This window comes from Megalopta genalis, unplaced genomic scaffold (genome assembly GCF_051020955.1).
Source record: "Megalopta genalis isolate 19385.01 unplaced genomic scaffold, iyMegGena1_principal scaffold0086, whole genome shotgun sequence".
Taxonomy (NCBI): Eukaryota; Metazoa; Arthropoda; class Insecta; order Hymenoptera; family Halictidae; genus Megalopta; species Megalopta genalis.
Window position 1 is genome coordinate 212,421 of NW_027476155.1, and position 26,421 is coordinate 238,841.

The 26,421-nt window shown below is 32.3% G+C and overlaps 1 protein-coding gene across 1 annotated transcript; it reads right to left on the reverse strand.

Moving 5' to 3' along the window:
* Positions 1-11,165: 11,165 nt before the first annotated feature.
* LOC143262083 (uncharacterized) lies at positions 11,166-26,209 on the reverse strand. Its single transcript, XM_076528043.1, has 3 exons — positions 26,114-26,209; positions 24,312-25,004; positions 11,166-11,229 (listed from the first exon to the last, which is right to left on the reverse strand). Exons 1-3 carry the CDS (start codon positions 26,119-26,121, stop codon positions 11,166-11,168), a joined length of 765 nt encoding a protein of 254 aa, XP_076384158.1. The 5' UTR covers positions 26,122-26,209.
* Between the last annotated feature and the right edge of the window lie 212 nt (positions 26,210-26,421).

A 26,421-nucleotide genomic window follows, 5' to 3' on the forward strand; every position in this document is an offset into this window, starting at 1 on the left:
TTGAATTTCGATGATATTAAATGATATGTTATTAAGGAATTTCAATAAAAGCAAAATGTCGAAGAATTTTCAGAGTTGTTGTATACTGTTGATAATCAAATTTCATCAATTTATATTGTCAATTGATTGTACAAAAAATTAAAATATACACGCGAATATTTACGCTAATTTCACGCACTATATTCTCGACATATGTAAATAACAATCTCAATCGCCTCTCACTTCTCAATCATCAGCCGATCATTGAATACATTGATTTTCACTTCTCTCGCATCATTCGATTCCGCAGTTATATCAATTATACAATTTTAATAAAAATAATCCCGAAAATATTATATAACTAATTAAAAATTGTTTCAATTATTGTTTTCATTCGTGATACACTAAATACGTAGCTTTCTCGTTATTAAATAAATGAATTTCCTTGTATATCAATTATGGAATTTATATACATCCATATTTCGGTTTCGTGAAATACTAAATAGAATTGATTCTCATATTATACAATAATTGAATTTTCGAACGTGATAATTATGGCATGGAACTCTTCGGAATTATAGCTGTGTTTGATTATTGAAGCACATTAGCGAGCCGAGAGATGACCAAGCAATATTAATTATGATTTCGAAAGTTTTCTTTTCGAAAGAAAATTACTGCTATATTTTTAGACACAATTTTTTTAACTTTATATTTATGTATATATGTACAAGAAAACTTTAATTCTGAAGATTTCTACTTAATTACCAATGAAATAATTATCAATTATGAATGATTTGAAAATTAAATAAACATTGAGACAATCTTTAACAAAAATGTACGTGTACATATCCATTTATTACTAATGATTTTATTCTCCACGATCTTCATGAAACTTCTTTGAAAATAGGTTTTAATAATTATTTCATATAAGTTCGTAACTAAAATAAATATTATAATTAAAATAAATATATTTATTTATGGAAAATGTTTTCTGTTCTTGATTTTCACGTAACTTCAACCAATGTAATATTTAATTATCATTACACATAAATTCAATTTAAATGAATGTTGAAATAATCGTAAGAATAATACGCGGTTGTATTTGTTTATAGAAGGTGATTTTCTCTCGTTAATTTTCATCGAACTGCAGAGGAAATAATAATAATAATAATAATTATTATGAACAAATTTCATTAAAATGGTTCCCAATTATTAAAAGGAGAATACGTTCGATAATGAATTTCTCCTGACGAATTGCACAGAGATTATTACAACAACAAATGTATATTTTATATAGACATGTAAAATCAGTGGCCTAATCGAAGCTTATCAAACATTCACGAAACCAGTACGAAATAATCCTTGCGCTGATAGCTGGCTCATTATCAATCCATCAAATCCATAATCCCCTATGCAACAAATACGACGTGAACTCGAAAGTCGATCATTCTCTTTCTCGTCGATCAATACCGTTGAGAGTTTCGCAAAATTTTCCGCGAAAATCTCGCATCAAACATAATTCCGCTATTCGAGTTTAGTTAAATGTGAATTCGAGCCGAATGATTTCGCACGATCCATCAAATGATAAATGTCGTCGACTGTAGAAATACTATACATTAAAAAATCACAGCAGAAGCTCAATGATTGTAAGAATCGTTGTAATACATGGCAGAATTCCGATACATGCAAAATACAATTAAGAAGAAAATGATAGAAATATTAGAAACTTGACGAAATACAATAATCAAATATAAAGATAGTAAAATGTAGAAACTATATAAATTCAGTAATCAAATGTAGATATATTCAAATATGGATACTATTTATTATATATTACTATATATATTATATTTATTATATTATTATATTATAATATAGATTATTAATATACAACAAATATAAAATTTACTGAATTTTTGAATTCATGTAGCTTCTACATTTTAGTATTTTTATATTTGGCTATATGTATAAACAATATAAATAGAGCATACGTAATAAATAAAGAAATATTAAAAATATAAAAACTGCACGAATGTAATAATCAAATATAGAAATACTAAAGCCATAGAAACCACTAAAATGCAACTGGCGAATATAGAAACACTAAAATATAGAAACTACGTAAATGGAATAGTCAAATACACAAGAACTAAAAATTTAAAAATTATGAAAGATGCAAAATAGGGGAAAACTATAAAAAAAGACCGGTGTAAGTTGTGATTACGAAAAATATAGAGTCTACAGAAAATGCAATAGTCAAATATACAAGTACTAGAAATTTAAAAATTGTAAGATATGTAAACTGGGGGAAAACTATAAAAAATACCCGCTGTAAATCGTGGTAGTACTAATATAAATGACAAATAAAATTAATAACTAATTACCAATGATCAAATATAGAAATACCAAAAATTTTAGAAAGTGTAGAAGATATAAAATAGGCGGGGAATATAACAAACAATATTATAAATGATAAAATTATCGTTATCATCATTTTACACTTTTAAACATTACACGAAGCAAAATTGTGTAACTTAACAAAAAAAAAATTATTGTGTGTGTATTATACTATTTTCTATATTTAATATACATATAATTGGGTTGATGGTTTTAATCAATCATCTTCTCCTAATAGCATGTAATTACAGTCGCATTACAATATTCATCATACTCCAATCACAATCACAAATGGCGAGTTCTAATTACATTACAGCCAATATCGTATAATATTATATGTACATAGTCACCTTGTCACCGTCCACTCACCACAAACCACATCCAGTCTCTCACGAAATCAATATTAGCTTATAAGAAATTTATATTTCGACAACAGGAAACAATAATACCTCTCATCATATTAGTTTATGTCAATTTAACAGCAATTTGAATTTTAACGACACTAATTAATGTTAGGATAATATGAATTTTAAGTTCGAGAATATAATATTTTAATATATATAATAACATATATAATAATAATTTAATAATATTTTTTGTACAGAACTTCAACTCTCATGCTATTAAATAATATTTTTTGTTCAGGTATTAAAGCTCCAATAATATTGAACGGAATTATAATAACATCGATACGAATTTTATATTAAATTTATGGGATATATGATGCTCAATGTTATATTTTCATATGATATTGTTTAAAATTGTCTCATATTGTTCTTTTTAACAATGTTTGTTATATGACGTACAATGATTATTTATTGATATCACATTTATGAGGAATTTAGATATCAATAATTACTATCGCATAAATAACGATAACTAGATTGTTGCATCATTAAAATATTTGAATAATACAACGAGGAACTCAAATTTCCATGATTTTAAATAATGTTTAATTTATTAGGAATTCCAGGATCAATAACATTATACACAATGTAATCGTACTAAACCATTCTTATTAGGTTAATGCATAATTTAATACGGTAATAATGTATTAAATGCTGCAGCAATAAAAAAATATAAAAAATGTAAATTTGATAATATTATTAATTATATATATTTTATATATAAATATATATATATATATAATTAATAAAATATTATTAAATTAACATTTTTTATATTTTATAATATATAATTATAATTATGTATATATATATATATATATATATATATATATATATATATATATATATATATATAATTATACTATATAATATACAATATAATAATTTAGTATAATATACAGTATAATATATATATATGGTATATAAATATATATATATATTATACTGTATATTATACTAAATTATTATATCGTGTATTATATAGTATAATTAAATACATTTATACTGTATATCATACTAAAAACTGTACATTATATATAATATAATGTAATACATTAAATACTATTTCTAGTATTTTACATAATTGCCAAAAGCTGAGTAATTAAATTATGTTACGTTCGCTATCAGCATAGTTATATTTATTGTATTTATTGCATTAAATACATTGTATCATCTTACGCGACATGATGAAAATGCCGCCAAAGTGAAGGCATCAATTCTCTAAATATCATGCTATGTGCTATAATTTTAAATAATTATATTCAGAACATTAATATGACGTTCTTTATGCTGCGGGCGAACGTGTTAAGCAATGATCCAAACGCCACGGGTTGAAATGACCTCGACGGTCCATAAACCAAAAATAATATTCTTCCTAATTGATCGCATTTTTTAATTCGAATCTTAACCGTTAGAAGCGATACGCAATTTCAATGCGTTCCTTTTAACGCTGCCAAAAACCTGTTCCCAGTCACGTCCCACCAAAATTGATATTCCCCGCCGTCGCCACAAATTTCCAATAAACTCGCCGCACCAACAGCGCCGCCGAAACCGAAGAAGGAAAACTCGATCGACACTCGCGTGTTTCCCGGTAACGAATCGTCGCTTTCGCCACTCCAACCACGAGTGCAAACACTACGTGGCTGCATCACCGACACCTTTAGGTGCTGGATCGGGGTGGGGTGGGGGGTCGTCGTTGGTGTTCGCTAAAGGTTGCCTCTGTGTTGTAAATAAACGGCGCGACCCGATCGTACTGAAGATAGAAGCCAATCATCCAGCAGGATTTCTGGTTTCCTTTAGTTCCGTCCCCCTCCACCGCTTTCTTCCGTACCTTATGGAGCATAGCAGTACTATCCCCCCCCCCAAAAAAAAAAATTTGCCGGAAAGCGATATTCGGAGTACGTATAGACTAACGGTCGTAAGACGTTGCCCGCGACCATCGAAACCGTCTTCCGACGGTTAATCCGATACATGGAGTTGCGAAATTTCAGCGACACGGTTGTTTTTATGTTTCTGGTCTCCTGACTTCTGCGAACGGCGGATTACGATCGCCGGATATCCATCTCGGTGGACGTAGAATAAAGCAGACCCGATTTTCTGAAGCTTCGCAGATTATGGTATTCGGAAATAAAAGAATTTCGTAGCTTGCTTTCAAGAGCCTTTTAGAGTGTAACGTACGGAGAATCTTCCCACGAATTTTTTATATTCCCTCCTGAAGGCATACGCCAGGCTGGCGCCAGCCAGCCGGGGATTCATTTGTATATCGCGAGTCGAGTACCTCCGAGAGAGTACGACGACGAACATTTCTGGAGTCGGACCACATAGGATCATCCCCACTACCATTTTTCCACAGAAAAACTGACTATATAAAGGGCCCAAACGCGACCGGGAATTGGGCTAGTTTCGAGTCATTCGTCGACGCGGAAACATTAGTAACATCGAGTTTCAATTCTTCTTCCGCGAAAACTTACTTACAGTTGTAAAACCCAACGCGTAATAATTTAGTTTTTACCAGTTTTCTTTGGTTTCAAGTTTAATCATTTCCACCTCCTGTTTCAAACCAGTAGTTGGTATAACCCACCAAGATATATCTTAACCGCTCGAGGTATATCTTTATTTCTTTTCTAACCCTAATATCAATTTCTCCAAACACCTTATCCTAATTTTAAAGGTAGCTACCCGTGTCGAAATAAACATCGGCTGGTCTACGCACCTCATCCAAAAATTCCAATTACATGCAACCTCCGGCCACCCAAACTGCCTGGCCCTCGGCTCGTAACAAGAGCATGATAAGACGAGTAGTATTGTGGTCATTTAATCCTGAGATAGTAGCGTCTGAAAGCAGAGGAACTTAAATATTTTTGATAAATTATTTTCGTTTAATTTTAAATAGAATCGTACGTGTTTTGATGAAGGGCGAAGAAACGAATCCAACAAGTATAATGATTGAATACTTTCGATTGTTTAACCTCGATATGTTTGCGTTTGAAAGTTGATTACTTAATGTTTCGGACACGATATTGTTACAAGAATTATATCTCTTTTTTAATGTTTATGATAATATTGTTACGGCGACTTGTCCAAATCAAGTGGCTGTAATGTGAAACAGCCCTGTTGTGAACACCTCCTTAAAGAATAATAGAAGAGAGGGGTTGCCACGGAGGTGTGTTATCAACGGACAATCGAAGAGTCGGGATCGGACCGTCGAGCGGTCCAAAGATCTCAAACATAATTGAATTGAGTTGTATTATAGTTTATGTACTTTATTGTAAATAAAATGCCGCGACGCGAAAGAAATGCAGTAATTCGCAACAATATTATTGAATCAATTGTTTTCTCATATAATAAAGCACTCCTTAAAGTAAGTAGAAACATAAATTTTGTTTATTTATTGCACATGTCCTTTTGTATAATAAGCGATAAACAAGATAGTGACGAAATTTAACGTCACAAAAATAATCGGACAGTCCGTAGGTATAGGTGAACTAGTTTTTATCGATGGTATTATGGATAAAATGAAATATTTGGACATTTTTTAAAGAAAATTTAATTACAAGTGTTATAAATATGGGTGTACGTACAGTTTTAAGTTTTATTAGGACAGTGATCCTAAACACAAGGTCAGAATTGTACAGGAATATTTGTTAAACAATTGTCCAAAAGTACTGCATCCTTCTCCTCAATCGCCTGATTTAAATCCAATTAAAAATTTATGGGATCAACTGGACCACAAAATTCGTACAATACTTACAAAGACAACAACAAAGATAAAACAACGTTTGTTAGACGAATGGAAACGAATTTCGTCGGATTATTTAAATAAAGTCATCTGTAACATGCCCAAGCGATTACATGAAGTAATAAAACAAAAGGGTCAACCGACAAAATATTAATATTATGATAACGTGATTAAAAAGATTTTCATTTTATATAAAATTAATGTAATTCATTCACTGTCCGAATATTTTTGTGACGTTAAATTTCCTCACAATCTTGTTCATCGCTTATTATACAAAAGAACATGTGCAATAAATAAACAAAATTTATGTTTCTACTTACTTTGTATGAGAAAACAATTGATTCAATAATACTATCATAAACAATAAAAAGGAGCAATTGTTCTTGTATCAATATCGTGTCCGAATATTAATGCGAGTCACTGTATATATTCATTATACTCGTTGCATTTGTCTTTCGATGCTCTACAAGAATATCGGTAACAATATACAGAGTGTTGTATAAAAGTGTGCTGGAAACAGGAGTAGTCCTCAGGAGTAGTATCTTTTTTTCAGATACAAATATCAAGCGGATTACGAAAAAAAACCGAAAAAATGGACGTCGGATCTGTTGTACATACGAAAACCACAGAATGGAGCGATAGAAAAAGACATATCCCTAGTTAACAATACATATGTAACAATAATTTAAACAATATTTATAATTGATTATGTTTTTCTTATTACATTGTCTATAATCATATTGTTCATAACTGATAATATTCTTTATTACTACTTTAGACAATATATTTGTACTACGTGACCTATAATATTATTTAAAAAAAATTGGTTAAGTAAACATTTTTATCACAATTAAATACAAAAATTACTTAACACGAAGATCGTCGTATGAAATTTTATATTCCAATCATATAATTGTAGTAAAAAATCGTAGGCAAATATTGTAGCTAAAATAGAAAAATATTGACATCCACAAAAAATAAGTACTTGGTCAATGAAAATATATAAAGTAAAATGTACAACTAAAATGTTTAGAATAAAATGTTCAAACAAACTGTTCGATAAACATGCTTAAAATAAAATGTTCAACTAAAATGTGTAAAATAAAGTATTCACAACCAATATGTTTAAAATGAAGTGTTCAAAATAAAATGTTCAACTAAAATTAACATCTACGAAAAATAAGTTCGAAACAATGCTTGTGTACGTCGATAGCGTCTGGTGTCGCATTTCGTATCGACAGCGCATTCAAATTCAGGAAACCTCGAAAACATGAAAACACCGATTTTCATAAAAGTCGCACGAAGTTGTGGATTGTGGCCAACTCTTTGAGCGAAAAGTGCGACGTGTGGCGTCGGGTGTCATCTGTCGAAGGAACGTGCAAACGTCGGAATACAAAAATTCTCCCCTCCACACTCTCGCCGATCCCATCGCACACTCTAACCGCCATTTCTGGCGCGGCTCCTATCGGGTCCCTTATTTCGTCGACGAAAAAATGGGGAGGTGGGTGAACTGGAAGAATGCAGTCTCAAGCCTCCGCGACCTAACCCAGTGAAATGAATTGGAGGATCGTGCCCCGACCGTGAAAATCGACGCCAGAAAAATATTTTCCTGGCCTTCGTGCTCCGGGCAACGAACGATGCCGATCTTTTGCGTAAGCCGCTTCCAGATATCTCGCAGAGTCGCTGAGATCGCTCGGTCCCCGAAAAATTCCGTTGGAAAAGTCGTTCGCCCATCGATAGCAAAGATTTCTCGCAGACGGAAGTGGTCACGATTTTTTTTCTTGCGGATTTTAGGGTCGAAGGTTTAGGTTAGGTGGACGGGTTTTTATGGAGCTTGGTGGATGGCGTATGAAATGGAGGGTTCGGGGTGTAGTGAAAAAAAAAGATTGCAAATTGAATTGATATTTTATATTGCTAGTAATAATAAAATTTTTTATTTCATTAAAAAATCATTCAAATAATTCGACAAATTATTTATTTATTATTGCAAATGATAAAAAAAATATTTATTATGCAAATAAAATGTTATTTTTCATTTGGGTTTTAGAGAGGGACGAAAAGATTTAGAATACTATTTGCGCTGATATACATATGTATACTTAGTGAATAAATTTAGGATAATGTAAATTAAAGGGTTGGAACTTGAGTTCCAATATATCAATTACTAAAGAATTGAATTTGTATTACAAAGTTTCAATTATTTAAATCTCAAAATTTTAATTTTTTTAATTTTAATTTAAATATTAAGTTACACTTCTGCTTATGTCTACATGCTCCTATGTATTCAATAAATAGATTTTGGCTAGATTTTCTTTCTAATGTAAATTAAGGGTTGTTGACCAAGGTGATAATTACTGAAGGGGTGAATTCGGAGTGCATAGTTAATATTTAAAATAATTTCGAAATATTGATGAGTATTGATTTATTTTTGTCAATAGATTTAAGCTAGAACTCCATTTCCTTATAAATTTAAAGGTCCAGGGTTAATGACTGACGTGTATTAGTTACTGCTGAAGTAAATTTGGGGTGTAAGGTGAGTATTTTAAATTACTGTGAAATATTCACGAATGCTGATTTCAGTCAATAAAGGTCCGGCTTCCCTTTTCGATGTGAATGGAATGGTCGAGGGTTAATGACCGATTGATCGTGGGCAAAGTGAACATTTACAATCATTCCGGAATATTTCTGCATGCCGACGTATTTTTATAAAATCGACTTAGACCAGGTTTGCTAATACATTTCTATTAAATACGTTAAATAAATTTAAGTTAGCTTTCCTTTATTTTCTGAATCAGGGCGCCGAGGCTTGATGATAAAGATATCAACTATTGAAAGGGTGATTTTGAGGTGCAAAATTGACAGTTAAGATTATTCTAAGACACTCCCTGCGCTCTGATAATATTTTCTTGTCTACACGTATTCTGTAAGCAAGGGTTCGAGGTTCCCCTCTTGTACACAAGTTACCCAAAGGGGTGAGTTTGGGGTGCAAAGTTGGCAGTTTGTATTATTTTGGAAAGTTTGTTGATACTAATATTATTTATGTCATGTAAATTTCGGCTGGGTTCTCCTCTTTTTAATGTAAATCAGCTGGTTGCGGGGCGGTGTTGTACATCTAATTTACAGTAGGGACGAATTTTGGGGTGGAAAATTCACATAATTTTCGGAAGCTCGCAGATACTTACATATCTTTATTATGTAAGTTCATGTTGTACTTCCCTTTTAATATAAATCGGGGGATTGAGGGTTGAAGCTTCAAATGTTGATTGCCGAAAGGGTGAATTAGGGGTAGAAAGACATTTCAAACATTTTAGACGAATGATTCATTTCAAACATTTAATTGTAAACATTTTAGTTGTGTGTGTGTGTGTGTGTGTGTGTGTGATTATTTTAGATGATCATTTTAGTTAAACATTTTAGTGAAACATTTTATTTGAAACGCTTAAATAGAATGTCCTTTTGAAATGAATTTATAAACGCGTCTGAAAATATTATAGAAATTAAAATTTCAGAAAAATTAGAAGTCAGTGATGTTTTTGATGAAGCCGACTTACAATTAGAGAGTTTAATGATCCCTTCGAATGCCCGAAATATCTCTCTTAAGATGGAATTTTGCGGATCGGCATAATGGCTGATCTAATTTCACCGAATTACTCGCGCGACGGATTCTGGGACGATATGGGATTACCAAATCGCGTAATAACCTAATATTTCACCAGACTTCCCTCAGTCACGATGACAGTTTTCCATTTTCCTGGGCGCTTATGCCGCGAGAAAATACACGGGGTCGACACCAGCGCGAATGTTTAAATAAAAAGCGAGCAACGAACGCTTTCGGACCGCTTGTTGCTGATCGAGTATGTATAATTACCCCGACGTTATTGATACTTTTGGACCACGTTCGTAGTGTGCAATTCATTTTATTATTTACTTTATTAACGTCGATCACAGAAGTTACTAGGTAAACTGAAAAGTCACTAGCGAGGCACGACAAAATTGTCCATCAACTTTTAAAATATTTTGACCAGAAGTTTGCATAAAAATGGTTTAGTGATTATGAATAATATAATTTATATTAAATTTTTTAACGACGACCGCAGAAGTTACTAAATCAACCGAAAAACCACTAGCAAAATGCTGAAAAATTATCACAATCAACTACCAAGAATATTCGATTATTTTGCATAAAAATGGTTTCGAGACAGTGATTAATAATTTCTTAATTTTACTAATGCTGACCACGTAAGTTACTTGTTAGATAAACTAAAAAGTTAATAGCCAATGTTATGTTAAGAAATTAGCATAATATTAAGATGATTTATGGGAAGAGCGAATGTTTCAGAAAGTAAGATTTGCCTTTATACATGTACTCACGACTACTCTCGAAAATAGTCTGAGCACGAAAATGGGCACCGGATACATTACGATGACAGTCAGCTCCATCAACCGTGTTACGGCAGCGAGAGAGAACAGGAATGCGGTTAGAATCAGAAGTATCACCAGCTTCAACAGACCTATGATTGCCTAGAATTATAGTTCTGGTCATTACAACGTCATGAAAATTACTGGCTACCACATAAACGTACCCGCATAAAAATAGAGTCTACGACCTCCTCGGAAACTACGTAAACCCTCGCACCCTAAATTCACCCTTCTAGTAACTGATGCCTTAAACATACCGCACTCAACCCTTGCACGCATATTGGGAAGCTAATTTACGACACATTTAGTCAATTAATTTTTCTAAGAACGAAGAAATATCTTGGAATAGTTTAGACCGTAGTCTTTCTACCCCTAATTCACCCTTTCGGCAATCAACATTTGAAGCTTCAACCCTCAATCCCCCGATTTATATTAAAAGGGAAGTACAACATGAACTTACATAATAAAGATATGTAAGTATCTGCGAGCTTCCGAAAATTATGTGAATTTTCCACCCCAAAATTCGTCCCTACTGTAAATTAGATGTACAACACCGCCCCGCAACCAGCTGATTTACATTAAAAAGAGGAGAACCCAGCCGAAATTTACATGACATAAATAATATTAGTATCAACAAACTTTCCAAAATAATACAAACTGCCAACTTTGCACCCCAAACTCACCCCTTTGGGTAACTTGTGTACAAGAGGGGAACCTCGAACCCTTGCTTACAGAATACGTGTAGACAAGAAAATATTATCAGAGCGCAGGGAGTGTCTTAGAATAATCTTAACTGTCAATTTTGCACCTCAAAATCACCCTTTCAATAGTTGATATCTTTATCATCAAGCCTCGGCGCCCTGATTCAGAAAATAAAGGAAAGCTAACTTAAATTTATTTAACGTATTTAATAGAAATGTATTAGCAAACCTGGTCTAAGTCGATTTTATAAAAATACGTCGGCATGCAGAAATATTCCGGAATGATTGTAAATGTTCACTTTGCCCACGATCAATCGGTCATTAACCCTCGACCATTCCATTCACATCGAAAAGGGAAGCCGGACCTTTATTGACTGAAATCAGCATTCGTGAATATTTCACAGTAATTTAAAATACTCACCTTACACCCCAAATTTACTTCAGCAGTAACTAATACACGTCAGTCATTAACCCTGGACCTTTAAATTTATAAGGAAATGGAGTTCTAGCTTAAATCTATTGACAAAAATAAATCAATACTCATCAATATTTCGAAATTATTTTAAATATTAACTATGCACTCCGAATTCACCCCTTCAGTAATTATCACCTTGGTCAACAACCCTTAATTTACATTAGAAAGAAAATCTAGCCAAAATCTATTTATTGAATACATAGGAGCATGTAGACATAAGCAGAAGTGTAACTTAATATTTAAATTAAAATTAAAAAAATTAAAATTTTGAGATTTAAATAATTGAAACTTTGTAATACAAATTCAATTCTTTAGTAATTGATATATTGGAACTCAAGTTCCAACCCTTTAATTTACATTATCCTAAATTTATTCACTAAGTATACATATGTATATCAGCGCAAATAGTATTCTAAATCTTTTCGTCCCTCTCTAAAACCCAAATGAAAAATAACATTTTATTTGCATAATAAATATTTTTTTTATCATTTGCAATAATAAATAAATAATTTGTCGAATTATTTGAATGATTTTTTAATGAAATAAAAAATTTTATTATTACTAGCAATATAAAATATCAATTCAATTTGCAATCTTTTTTTTTCACTACACCCCGAACCCTCCATTTCATACGCCATCCACCAAGCTCCATAAAAACCCGTCCACCTAACCTAAACCTTCGACCCTAAAATCCGCAAGAAAAAAAATCGTGACCACTTCCGTCTGCGAGAAATCTTTGCTATCGATGGGCGAACGACTTTTCCAACGGAATTTTTCGGGGACCGAGCGATCTCAGCGACTCTGCGAGATATCTGGAAGCGGCTTACGCAAAAGATCGGCATCGTTCGTTGCCCGGAGCACGAAGGCCAGGAAAATATTTTTCTGGCGTCGATTTTCACGGTCGGGGCACGATCCTCCAATTCATTTCACTGGGTTAGGTCGCGGAGGCTTGAGACTGCATTCTTCCAGTTCACCCACCTCCCCATTTTTTCGTCGACGAAATAAGGGACCCGATAGGAGCCGCGCCAGAAATGGCGGTTAGAGTGTGCGATGGGATCGGCGAGAGTGTGGAGGGGAGAATTTTTGTATTCCGACGTTTGCACGTTCCTTCGACAGATGACACCCGACGCCACACGTCGCACTTTTCGCTCAAAGAGTTGGCCACAATCCACAACTTCGTGCGACTTTTATGAAAATCGGTGTTTTCATGTTTTCGAGGTTTCCTGAATTTGAATGCGCTGTCGATACGAAATGCGACACCAGACGCTATCGACGTACACAAGCATTGTTTCGAACTTATTTTTCGTAGATGTTAATTTTAGTTGAACATTTTATTTTGAACACTTCATTTTAAACATATTGGTTGTGAATACTTTATTTTACACATTTTAGTTGAACATTTTATTTTAAGCATGTTTATCGAACAGTTTGTTTGAACATTTTATTCTAAACATTTTAGTTGTACATTTTACTTTATATATTTTCATTGACCAAGTACTTATTTTTTGTGGATGTCAATATTTTTCTATTTTAGCTACAATATTTGCCTACGATTTTTTACTACAATTATATGATTGGAATATAAAATTTCATACGACGATCTTCGTGTTAAGTAATTTTTGTATTTAATTGTGATAAAAATGTTTACTTAACCAATTTTTTTTAAATAATATTATAGGTCACGTAGTACAAATATATTGTCTAAAGTAGTAATAAAGAATATTATCAGTTATGAACAATATGATTATAGACAATGTAATAAGAAAAACATAATCAATTATAAATATTGTTTAAATTATTGTTACATATGTATTGTTAACTAGGGATATGTCTTTTTCTATCGCTCCATTGTGTGGTTTTCGTATGTACAACAGATCCGACGTCCATTTTTTCGGTTTTTTTTCGTAATCCGCTTGATATTTGTATCTGAAAAAAAGATACTACTCCTGAGGACTACTCCTGTTTCCAGCACACTTTTATACAACACTCTGTATATTGTTACCGATATTCTTGTAGAGCATCGAAAGACAAATGCAACGAGTATAATGAATATATACAGTGACTCGCATTAATATTCGGACACGATATTGATACAAGAACAATTGCTCCTTTTTATTGTTTATGATAGTATTATTGAATCAATTGTTTTCTCATACAAAGTAAGTAGAAACATAAATTTTGTTTATTTATTGCACATGTTCTTTTGTATAATAAGCGATGAACAAGATTGTGAGGAAATTTAACGTCACAAAAATATTCGGACAGTGAATGAATTACATTAATTTTATATAAAATGAAAATCTTTTTAATCACGTTATCATAATATTAATATTTTGTCGGTTGACCCTTTTGTTTTATTACTTCATGTAATCGCTTGGGCATGTTACAGATGACTTTATTTAAATAATCCGACGAAATTCGTTTCCATTCGTCTAACAAACGTTGTTTTATCTTTGTTGTTGTCTTTGTAAGTATTGTACGAATTTTGTGGTCCAGTTGATCCCATAAATTTTTAATTGGATTTAAATCAGGCGATTGAGGAGAAGGATGCAGTACTTTTGGACAATTGTTTAACAAATATTCCTGTACAATTCTGACCTTGTGTTTAGGATCACTGTCCTAATAAAACTTAAAACTGTACGTACACCCATATTTATAACACTTGTAATTAAATTTTCTTTAAAAAATGTCCAAATATTTCATTTTATCCATAATACCATCGATAAAAACTAGTTCACCTATACCTACGGACTGTCCGATTATTTTTGTGACGTTAAATTTCGTCACTATCTTGTTTATCGCTTATTATACAAAAGGACATGTGCAATAAATAAACAAAATTTATGTTTCTACTTACTTTAAGGAGTGCTTTATTATATGAGAAAACAATTGATTCAATAATATTGTTGCGAATTACTGCATTTCTTTCGCGTCGCGGCATTTTATTTACAATAAAGTACATAAACTATAATACAACTCAATTCAATTATGTTTGAGATCTTTGGACCGCTCGACGGTCCGATCCCGACTCTTCGATTGTCCGTTGATAACACACCTCCGTGGCAACCCCTCTCTTCTATTATTCTTTAAGGAGGTGTTCACAACAGGGCTGTTTCACATTACAGCCACTTGATTTGGACAAGTCGCCGTAACAATATTATCATAAACATTAAAAAAGAGATATAATTCTTGTAACAATATCGTGTCCGAAACATTAAGTAATCAACTTTCAAACGCAAACATATCGAGGTTAAACAATCGAAAGTATTCAATCATTATACTTGTTGGATTCGTTTCTTCGCCCTTCATCAAAACACGTACGATTCTATTTAAAATTAAACGAAAATAATTTATCAAAAATATTTAAGTTCCTCTGCTTTCAGACGCTACTATCTCAGGATTAAATGACCACAATACTACTCGTCTTATCATGCTCTTGTTACGAGCCGAGGGCCAGGCAGTTTGGGTGGCCGGAGGTTGCATGTAATTGGAATTTTTGGATGAGGTGCGTAGACCAGCCGATGTTTATTTCGACACGGGTAGCTACCTTTAAAATTAGGATAAGGTGTTTGGAGAAATTGATATTAGGGTTAGAAAAGAAATAAAGATATACCTCGAGCGGTTAAGATATATCTTGGTGGGTTATACCAACTACTGGTTTGAAACAGGAGGTGGAAATGATTAAACTTGAAACCAAAGAAAACTGGTAAAAACTAAATTATTACGCGTTGGGTTTTACAACTGTAAGTAAGTTTTCGCGGAAGAAGAATTGAAACTCGATGTTACTAATGTTTCCGCGTCGACGAATGACTCGAAACTAGCCCAATTCCCGGTCGCGTTTGGGCCCTTTATATAGTCAGTTTTTCTGTGGAAAAATGGTAGTGGGGATGATCCTATGTGGTCCGACTCCAGAAATGTTCGTCGTCGTACTCTCTCGGAGGTACTCGACTCGCGATATACAAATGAATCCCCGGCTGGCTGGCGCCAGCCTGGCGTATGCCTTCAGGAGGGAATATAAAAAATTCGTGGGAAGATTCTCCGTACGTTACACTCTAAAAGGCTCTTGAAAGCAAGCTACGAAATTCTTTTATTTCCGAATACCATAATCTGCGAAGCTTCAGAAAATCGGGTCTGCTTTATTCTACGTCCACCGAGATGGATATCCGGCGATCGTAATCCGCCGTTCGCAGAAGTCAGGAGACCAGAAACATAAAAACAACCGTGTCGCTGAAATTTCGCAACTCCATGTATCGGATTAACCGTCGGAAGACGGTTTCGATGGTCGCGGGCAACGTCTTACGACCGTTAGTCTATACGTACTCCGAATATCGCTTTCCGGCAAATTTTTTTTTTTGGGGGGGGGGATAGTACTGCTATGCTCCATAAGGTACGGAAGAAAGCGGTGGAGGGGGACGGAACTAAAGGAAACCAGAAATCCTGCTGGATGATTGGCTTCTATCTTCAGTACGATCGGGTCGCGCCGTTTATTTACAACACAGAGGCAACCTTTAGCGAACACCAACGACGACCCCCCACCCCACCCCGATCCAGCACCTAAAGGTGTCGGTGATGCAGCCACGTAGTGTTTGCACTCGTGGTTGGAGTGGCGAAAGCGACGATTCGTTACCGGGAAACACGCGAGTGTCGATCGAGTTTTCCTTCTTCGGTTTCGGCGGCGCTGTTGGTGCGGCGAGTTTATTGGAAATTTGTGGCGACGGCGGGGAATATCAATTTTGGTGGGACGTGACTGGGAACAGGTTTTTGGCAGCGTTAAAAGGAACGCATTGAAATTGCGTATCGCTTCTAACGGTTAAGATTCGAATTAAAAAATGCGATCAATTAGGAAGAATATTATTTTTGGTTTATGGACCGTCGAGGTCATTTCAACCCGTGGCGTTTGGATCATTGCTTAACACGTTCGCCCGCAGCATAAAGAACGTCATATTAATGTTCTGAATATAATTATTTAAAATTATAGCACATAGCATGATATTTAGAGAATTGATGCCTTCACTTTGGCGGCATTTTCATCATGTCGCGTAAGATGATACAATGTATTTAATGCAATAAATACAATAAATATAACTATGCTGATAGCGAACGTAATATAATTTAATTACTCAGCTTTTGGCAATTATGTAAAATACTAGAAATAGTATTTAATGTATTACATTATATTATATATAATGTACAGTTTTTAGTATGATATACAGTATAAATGTATTTAATTATACTATATAATACACGATATAATAATTTAGTATAATATACAGTATAATGTATATATATATATATATATATATATATATATATATATATATATATATATATATATATACCATATATATATTATACTGTATATTATACTAAATTATTATATTGTATATTATATAGTATAATTATATATATATATATATATATATATATATATATATATATACATAATTATAATTATATATTATAAAATATAAAAAATGTTATTTTAATAATATTTTATTAATTATATATATATATATAATTAATAATATTATCAAATTTACATTTTTTATATTTTTTTATTGCTGCAGCATTTAATACATTATCACCGTATTAAATTATGCATTAACCTAATAAGAATGGTTTAGTACGATTACATTGTGTATAATGTTATTGATCCTGGAATTCCTAATAAATTAAACATTATTTAAAATCATGGAAATTTGAGTTCCTCGTTGTATTATTCAAATATTTTAATGATGCAACAATCTAGTTATCGTTATTTATGCGATAGTAATTATTGATATCTAAATTCCTCATAAATGTGATATCAATAAATAATCATTGTACGTCATATAACAAACATTGTTAAAAAGAACAATATGAGACAATTTTAAACAATATCATATGAAAATATAACATTGAGCATCATATATCCCATAAATTTAATATAAAATTCGTATCGATGTTATTATAATTCCGTTCAATATTATTGGAGCTTTAATACCTGAACAAAAAATATTATTTAATAGCATGAGAGTTGAAGTTCTGTACAAAAAATATTATTAAATTATTATTATATATGTTAGTATATATATTAAAATATTATATTCTCGAACTTAAAATTCATATTATCCTAACATTAATTAGTGTCGTTAAAATTCAAATTGCTGTTAAATTGACATAAACTAATATGATGAGAGGTATTATTGTTTCCTGTTGTCGAAATATAAATTTCTTATAAGCTAATATTGATTTCGTGAGAGACTGGATGTGGTTTGTGGTGAGTGGACGGTGACAAGGTGACTATGTACATATAATATTATACGATATTGGCTGTAATGTAATTAGAACTCGCCATTTGTGATTGTGATTGGAGTATGATGAATATTGTAATGCGACTGTAATTACATGCTATTAGGAGAAGATGATTGATTAAAACCATCAACCCAATTATATGTATATTAAATATAGAAAATAGTATAATACACACACAATAATTTTTTTTTGTTAAGTTACACAATTTTGCTTCGTGTAATGTTTAAAAGTGTAAAATGATGATAACGATAATTTTATCATTTATAATATTGTTTGTTATATTCCCCGCCTATTTTATATCTTCTACACTTTCTAAAATTTTTGGTATTTCTATATTTGATCATTGGTAATTAGTTATTAATTTTATTTGTCATTTATATTAGTACTACCACGATTTACAGCGGGTATTTTTTATAGTTTTCCCCCAGTTTACATATCTTACAATTTTTAAATTTCTAGTACTTGTATATTTGACTATTGCATTTTCTGTAGACTCTATATTTTTCGTAATCACAACTTACACCGGTCTTTTTTTATAGTTTTCCCCTATTTTGCATCTTTCATAATTTTTAAATTTTTAGTTCTTGTGTATTTGACTATTCCATTTACGTAGTTTCTATATTTTAGTGTTTCTATATTCGCCAGTTGCATTTTAGTGGTTTCTATGGCTTTAGTATTTCTATATTTGATTATTACATTCGTGCAGTTTTTATATTTTTAATATTTCTTTATTTATTACGTATGCTCTATTTATATTGTTTATACATATAGCCAAATATAAAAATACTAAAATGTAGAAGCTACATGAATTCAAAAATTCAGTAAATTTTATATTTGTTGTATATTAATAATCTATATTATAATATAATAATATAATAAATATAATATATATAGTAATATATAATAAATAGTATCCATATTTGAATATATCTACATTTGATTACTGAATTTATATAGTTTCTACATTTTACTATCTTTATATTTGATTATTGTATTTCGTCAAGTTTCTAATATTTCTATCATTTTCTTCTTAATTGTATTTTGCATGTATCGGAATTCTGCCATGTATTACAACGATTCTTACAATCATTGAGCTTCTGCTGTGATTTTTTAATGTATAGTATTTCTACAGTCGACGACATTTATCATTTGATGGATCGTGCGAAATCATTCGGCTCGAATTCACATTTAACTAAACTCGAATAGCGGAATTATGTTTGATGCGAGATTTTCGCGGAAAATTTTGCGAAACTCTCAACGGTATTGATCGACGAGAAAGAGAATGATCGACTTTCGAGTTCACGTCGTATTTGTTGCATAGGGGATTATGGATTTGATGGATTGATAATGAGCCAGCTATCAGCGCAAGGATTATTTCGTACTGGTTTCGTGAATGTTTGATAAGCTTCGATTAGGCCACTGATTTTACATGTCTATATAAAATATACATTTGTTGTTGTAATAATCTCTGTGCAATTCGTCAGGAGAAATTCATTATCGAACGTATTCTCCTTTTAATAATTGGGAACCATTTTAATGAAATTTGTTCATAATAATTATTATTATTATTATTATTTCCTCTGCAGTTCGATGAAAATTAACGAGAGAAAATCACCTTCTATAAACAAATACAACCGCGTATTATTCTTACGATTATTTCAACATTCATTTAAATTGAATTTATGTGTAATGATAATTAAATATTACATTGGTTGAAGTTACGTGAAAATCAAGAACAGAAAACATTTTCCATAAATAAATATATTTATTTTAATTATAATATTTATTTTAGTTACGAACTTATATGAAATAATTATTAAAACCTATTTTCAAAGAAGTTTCATGAAGATCGTGGAGAATAAAATCATTAGTAATAAATGGATATGTACACGTACATTTTTGTTAAAGATTGTCTCAATGTTTATTTAATTTTCAAATCATTCATAATTGATAATTATTTCATTGGTAATTAAGTAGAAATCTTCAGAATTAAAGTTTTCTTGTACATATATACATAAATATAAAGTTAAAAAAATTGTGTCTAAAAATATAGCAGTAATTTTCTTTCGAAAAGAAAACTTTCGAAATCATAATTAATATTGCTTGGTCATCTCTCGGCTCGCTAATGTGCTTCAATAATCAAACACAGCTATAATTCCGAAGAGTTCCATGCCATAATTATCACGTTCGAAAATTCAATTATTGTATAATATGAGAATCAATTCTATTTAGTATTTCACGAAACCGAAATATGGATGTATATAAATTCCATAATTGATATACAAGGAAATTCATTTATTTAATAACGAGAAAGCTACGTATTTAGTGTATCACGAATGAAAACAATAATTGAAACAATTTTTAATTAGTTATATAATATTTTCGGGATTATTTTTATTAAAATTGTATAATTGATATAACTGCGGAATCGAATGATGCGAGAGAAGTGAAAATCAATGTATTCAATGATCGGCTGATGATTGAGAAGTGAGAGGCGATTGAGATTGTTATTTACATATGTCGAGAATATAGTGCGTGAAATTAGCGTAAATATTCGCGTGTATATTTTAATTTTTTGTACAATCAATTGACAATATAAATTGATGAAATTTGATTATCAACAGTATACAACAACTCTGAAAATTCTTCGACATTTTGCTTTTATTGAAATTCCTTAATAACATATCATTTAATATCATCGAAATTCAAATTGCTGTAAATTTTCGCATTAGCATTGCTGAAATTAAAATTCGTATTAATCTAACATTAACTGGTGTCGTTCAAATTGTAATTGCTATAAAATTAACATAAGCTATGTGGTCTGGCTAGAACTTACTATTGTTATAATTTATATTATTTACCATTATAAATTGATAAAATATGATTATCAACAATGTTGAACAATATAAAATTCTTATGATATTTCAATTTTTATTTTAAATTTCGTTCGAAGAATCGCTGTTCCTGTCAACAACCAAACTTCGTCTGAGGAATAATTACCCTTCCACAAAATTCAACTATTCCGATCCCTTCATTATAAAGTTTTTAATATTCGTATAGCCTCGGGCTATTTATAAATTCCTCGGAGAAAAAATTTTACAGATTCTCCGACGTAATTAACCCCTTGAAATACGATTTCTTTCATTGTCATGTTGATTAGCATACTCTGTCGTTAATAAATTCTACACGAGACAGAAAATTTATATTTGTTACATTATATGACTGCATTGTTTTAAATGACAACATATTCAATTTTTATTGTAACATATTTTTGAATATTTAGTACATATCGAATATATATCATTCGAGCAAGGAGGGGATAGTTTTACCCTTAAAAATATAAACGAAGGAAAGAAATTCAATTTTTTAATATCTTTAAATTTTTATCTTAAATTTTTTTAATATCTGGTGCAATTTTAAAAATATGGAAGTTCTATCTCAAAGAAAATAAAAAGGGGTGCAAAATCTAATTTTCGCTGGAAGTAATTTCTTAATATCCAATAAAATTGTAGAAATAATTATGCAGAGAGGGAAACATCTACAAGATACCACATTCATTCAGGGGGTAGTTTCGTACTACGAAAAATAAAAAGGGATGAAACATTTAATTTTCACTGCAAATATTTTATTAATATACGGTAAAATTTTAGAAATAAACATGGAGATAGGTAATATCTAGACATCGTTATTAAGGCGGTAGTTTCACCCTGAAGAAAGTAAGGAAGGCATGAAAAATTTAATTTATGTTATAAACAGCTTTTTAATGTCATGAGAATTTTGATAACATATACAAAAATAGGGTAACATCTACATATCGCAATTAAAAAGGGGCTGTTCCGCTCTAAAAGAAAATAGGTAAAGGGGATAAAAAGTTCAAATTTTATTATACGCATTATTTTAATACCTGATAAATTTGCAAAATATACAAGAAAAAGGGGTAACATCAGGATGTCGTTGTTAAAGGGGCAGTTTCACCGTGCAGAAAATAAAAAGGGGATGAAAATTTTTTGTTCAGGAGCAATTAAAATTATGAAATAAAATTGTCCGACATTCATAATTTCGACATAAAAATCATCGAAAAATCGTAAATTATCCGTCGCGACGCGTGCTCACGAGCCAGAATCAGCGTAATCGTTTAACTCCTGCGAAATTTGCCCTAATCGCGATCATCTGAAGCTGTAGTGACTCCGTGTCATTGTTACAAGTGCGCCAACGATATTTCACCAAATTCTGATTCGTTGGATCAACCGAAACTTGCTGGACCAATTGAATTTCGGCGGCCGGGGGTGGCCAGCCGCCTTCGTAAAGGTCGCGCGAACATGATAATCACATTTCCGACTCAGCGCGAATATTTTTGGCTCTACGCACGGCCGGCACTATACCATAAATCGCACGAAACGAAAAATGGTTCGATGGAACTCGAGCGATAAGCGAAAATGAAACTTTGTTGGTCATTTTTCAAATTCGCGTGCTTCTGATAAGTTCGAAACGTTTCTCCGGCGTATGAAATCACCGTGATTCTGTGGAACGAAGTATTCCCTTTCCAACGAATCCAAGAACGTTGATCTGCGATACTTTGTTGCAAATTTATAGCAGTTTTGAAAAAAAGTATACAAGATTAATGTGATTTCTGAGGTCGTGGAATTCTAGGCGAACATTTTTCGAAATTCAGAATACCATAACTTCGTTAAAAAATATCGTAGGGTGGTGTTTTTCTACTCATTTTAGAAGTCCAATTTCCCAGTTTCGTAGCATCTTAATTCTCCTGTTTTATAAATTTTATTTCGTTAATACCCTGCACTGTAAATAAAAATGGTTCCGTCCTGTCGATTTCTCATATTCGCATAGATCTGAGTGGTTCAAAAAATTGTTTGGCAAACGCAATCACAATTATTTTAACGAACGAAGTCTCCCCTTTCGAATGAGCCCGAAAGTATTGATCTATGATTTTTGTTTGCCATCGTATAGCACCTTGGATTCTCTTCCGAATGAAATTCTGAAATTCAAAATACCGTAACTTTGTTAACAAAAAAAACTGTAGAATGGTGTTCTTAGATACATTTCAAAGGGTGAAATCTTCGCTTTCGCGCCGTTTGGATTATTTAGTATTAGTGCCCGATCGCGAGTGCCTGATCTCCGTTCCTTCATGAAGTGGCTGAAACGACGAGAAACCTGGCAGAAAAGTATAAATTTCATTGTTTTGTTTCTACACTTTTCATTGATAAGTGTTACATCGACGAGATTGCATAGCGAATATATTTTGGCCAATTGGTGTTATTTCAATCATTTCGATGATAATTTTAATGACAATAATTTCAAGGATAATAATTTCAAAGATAATAATTTCGAGAATTATATTTCCAAAGACAACAATTTCGGAGACAACACTTTCTAGAATAACAATTACAAAGATAGTAATTTCTAGGATAACAATTTCAAAAATAATAATTTCTAGAATAATTTCTGGGATAATTTCGAAGGTAATAATTTCGAAGATAGTAATTTCGAAGATAATGATTTCGAAGATATCAATGTCGAAGATAACAATTTTGAAGATAACAATTTCGAAAATGATAATTTCAGAATTAATAATTTCAAAGATGATAATTTCGAAGATAATAATTGACAATTTCGGTCGAAATTATAGAAATCCTGTTAAATACAAGCAAATACTAAATAAAATATAATTTTCTTGACATTGCGATATCTTCTGAACCGTCGATTAGTTCTTTATTTTCTTGGCTACAACAGTGAAGTCACGATGCTCCTTCCCTATTCTCTTGCGGAACGATACGTCACTATAACGAAAGCCCCTGTAATTAATCCTTTCCAAGACCTTTAAGCGGCACCTCCTCGCGATGATCTGCGCGTAATTGGAAGTCATGATTGCAGTCACTAACTTCGGTATGCTCAGAAAATTATGGATCACGCTATTAATTCCAGTGTCAGATATCGGTACTTTCACTTGCTGTCCATTATTCAGCGCATTGGCAACCTCCACGGACACGGACACTAAGCCCTCGCCAATTTTTCGCTGCTGCATCTCCGGCAGCGTAGCCAGGAACATCAACTCCATAATACAATCAATATTATAATATTTGAATAAATTTATCTTGCTGTGTATAGCAATCAGAAAATCTACGTAGCCCCTGGCCCGGTGATGTACGCAATTATCCTTGAATCTTTCAAGCCAACTCTTTTGGCAAGGTCGCCAGAGGACCGGGCGATGTCGACGAAACGGTGGGCGCCCACACGGACGTCGCGGGTTAGTTACAGGATCTCTCGGCATCGGATGATCTCTCAATATCTTAATTTTATTGAGAACAACACCAACAACTTCCCCAGTCTTGACGTCGACTGCAACAATGCTGACACCGTCTTTAGCAATTTCCACACAGAGCTCCTCGAGCGCTCTGACGCTACAAGGCGCCGATATCAGATTTACGGCTTTGCAGATGCTCTCGTTGGGGAAAAAGCTTTTCCTTATTACTTGTAATGCTCCCTCCAAAGTATCCTCCGTCAGAGACTCGAACTCGATTTCTCCACCTTCTATGGAGCCCCACTCAATGCAGGATTCAGTATTAGTTCTGGAACTGAACGAAAAGAAACAATTAATTAGTATGCATGTAATATTAAACGGTATATTAAACGACGGAAGCTTTAATCGAATCAAGTTTCCAGAAACGTTTGGAGATACAGTAATGTCTTCCTAACTGACGCTCGGATTACGCACAGAAATGGACAATCTGGGAAGAGGAGACACGATTACTCGAGCCTCGCGGCTCGTTTTTATAGTTATCGGTGAATCGACAACTTTGTAGACGACTCGTTTTTATAAGCGAATAGATTGGAAATATCTATACGCCAGGATTAAACACATTTTTCCGTTCCGAAAAACTTGCAATTTCTCGATCCATCCGTTTCGAATGGCACGATGTTTCAATGCGCATACTTCTAAATTCATAATTTCGAAATTATCTGGTTTCTGTAGTTTCTGATTTTTAAGATTCCAATTCCAATTCAAATCAAATTGACGGTTTTTAAATTCTCTGATTTATAAATTTACAATTTCGAAGTCAGCTGATTTCTATATGATCAAATTTTTAAGATTTCAATTTCTAAATTCTTTGATTTATAAATTCACGATTTTTCAGTTTTCTGAAATTTTAATTGTTATCAACTGGTTTCTAAATGTTCTAGTTCTTACCGTTTCGATTTCTGAATTGTTTGATTTCTGCATTTACGCTTTTTAAGATTTCCGACTCTTAAATTTACAAATTTTTAAATCATCTGCTTCCCAAATTTTCTAAATCTTATCATTTTAATTTCTAAATTCTTTGATTTACAAATTCACGATTTTTAAGTTCTCCGATTTCTATATATATATAAATGTACATTTTTTAAATTATCTAGTATTTAAATTTTCTAATTTTCAAGATTTCAATTTACAAATTTGAATAATCGTATCTCCTCTTCCCGACTTGTCCATCTTCGTGCACTATCCGAGCGTCAATTAGGGAGAATTCTCCGTATCCGGCCAAAATAGAGGTTGACTCATATCTCGATGAAAAATATATTTTATTTATAAATATTTAAATTCGTAAAAATAAATTGTCTTTCTTATACCCGACACACGGAAAACATTAGTCAAAACAAGTGACTGAAGAATGTTCGCGGAAGAATATAGCAAAAATGTACGTACCATTCCATTTTAGTTCACTAAGAAATTCTCACTATACTTCACTGGGAAAATTAACTGAGAAAATTCGCCGAGGTCTTCGCACTGATCACTGCTGCACTGATCACAGAATGAGTGTTTCCGTTGACATCGGCAGGGTATTTATACTGTCCTTGCTAAAGGACAGAACGTCCTAATCAGCAAAGACGAACAATGACAAAAGGATACTACCCGAAAAAAAATGCGCCAGGTATGAAAACGTCTCCCGTGGAAAATCATTAGCCACCGCGGCCGGCTATCAGGTAAGCACGTGTACCTGCGATGACCGGTCG

What these genes read in the sequence shown, in the direction of transcription:
- LOC143262083 (XM_076528043.1), bottom strand. An exon ending in AATTTTCTGAGCATACCGAA is followed by an intron (nt 11,230 to 24,311) that starts GTTAGTGACTGC and finishes GTCGTAAATTAG; the next exon opens with CTTCCCAATATGCGTGCAAG.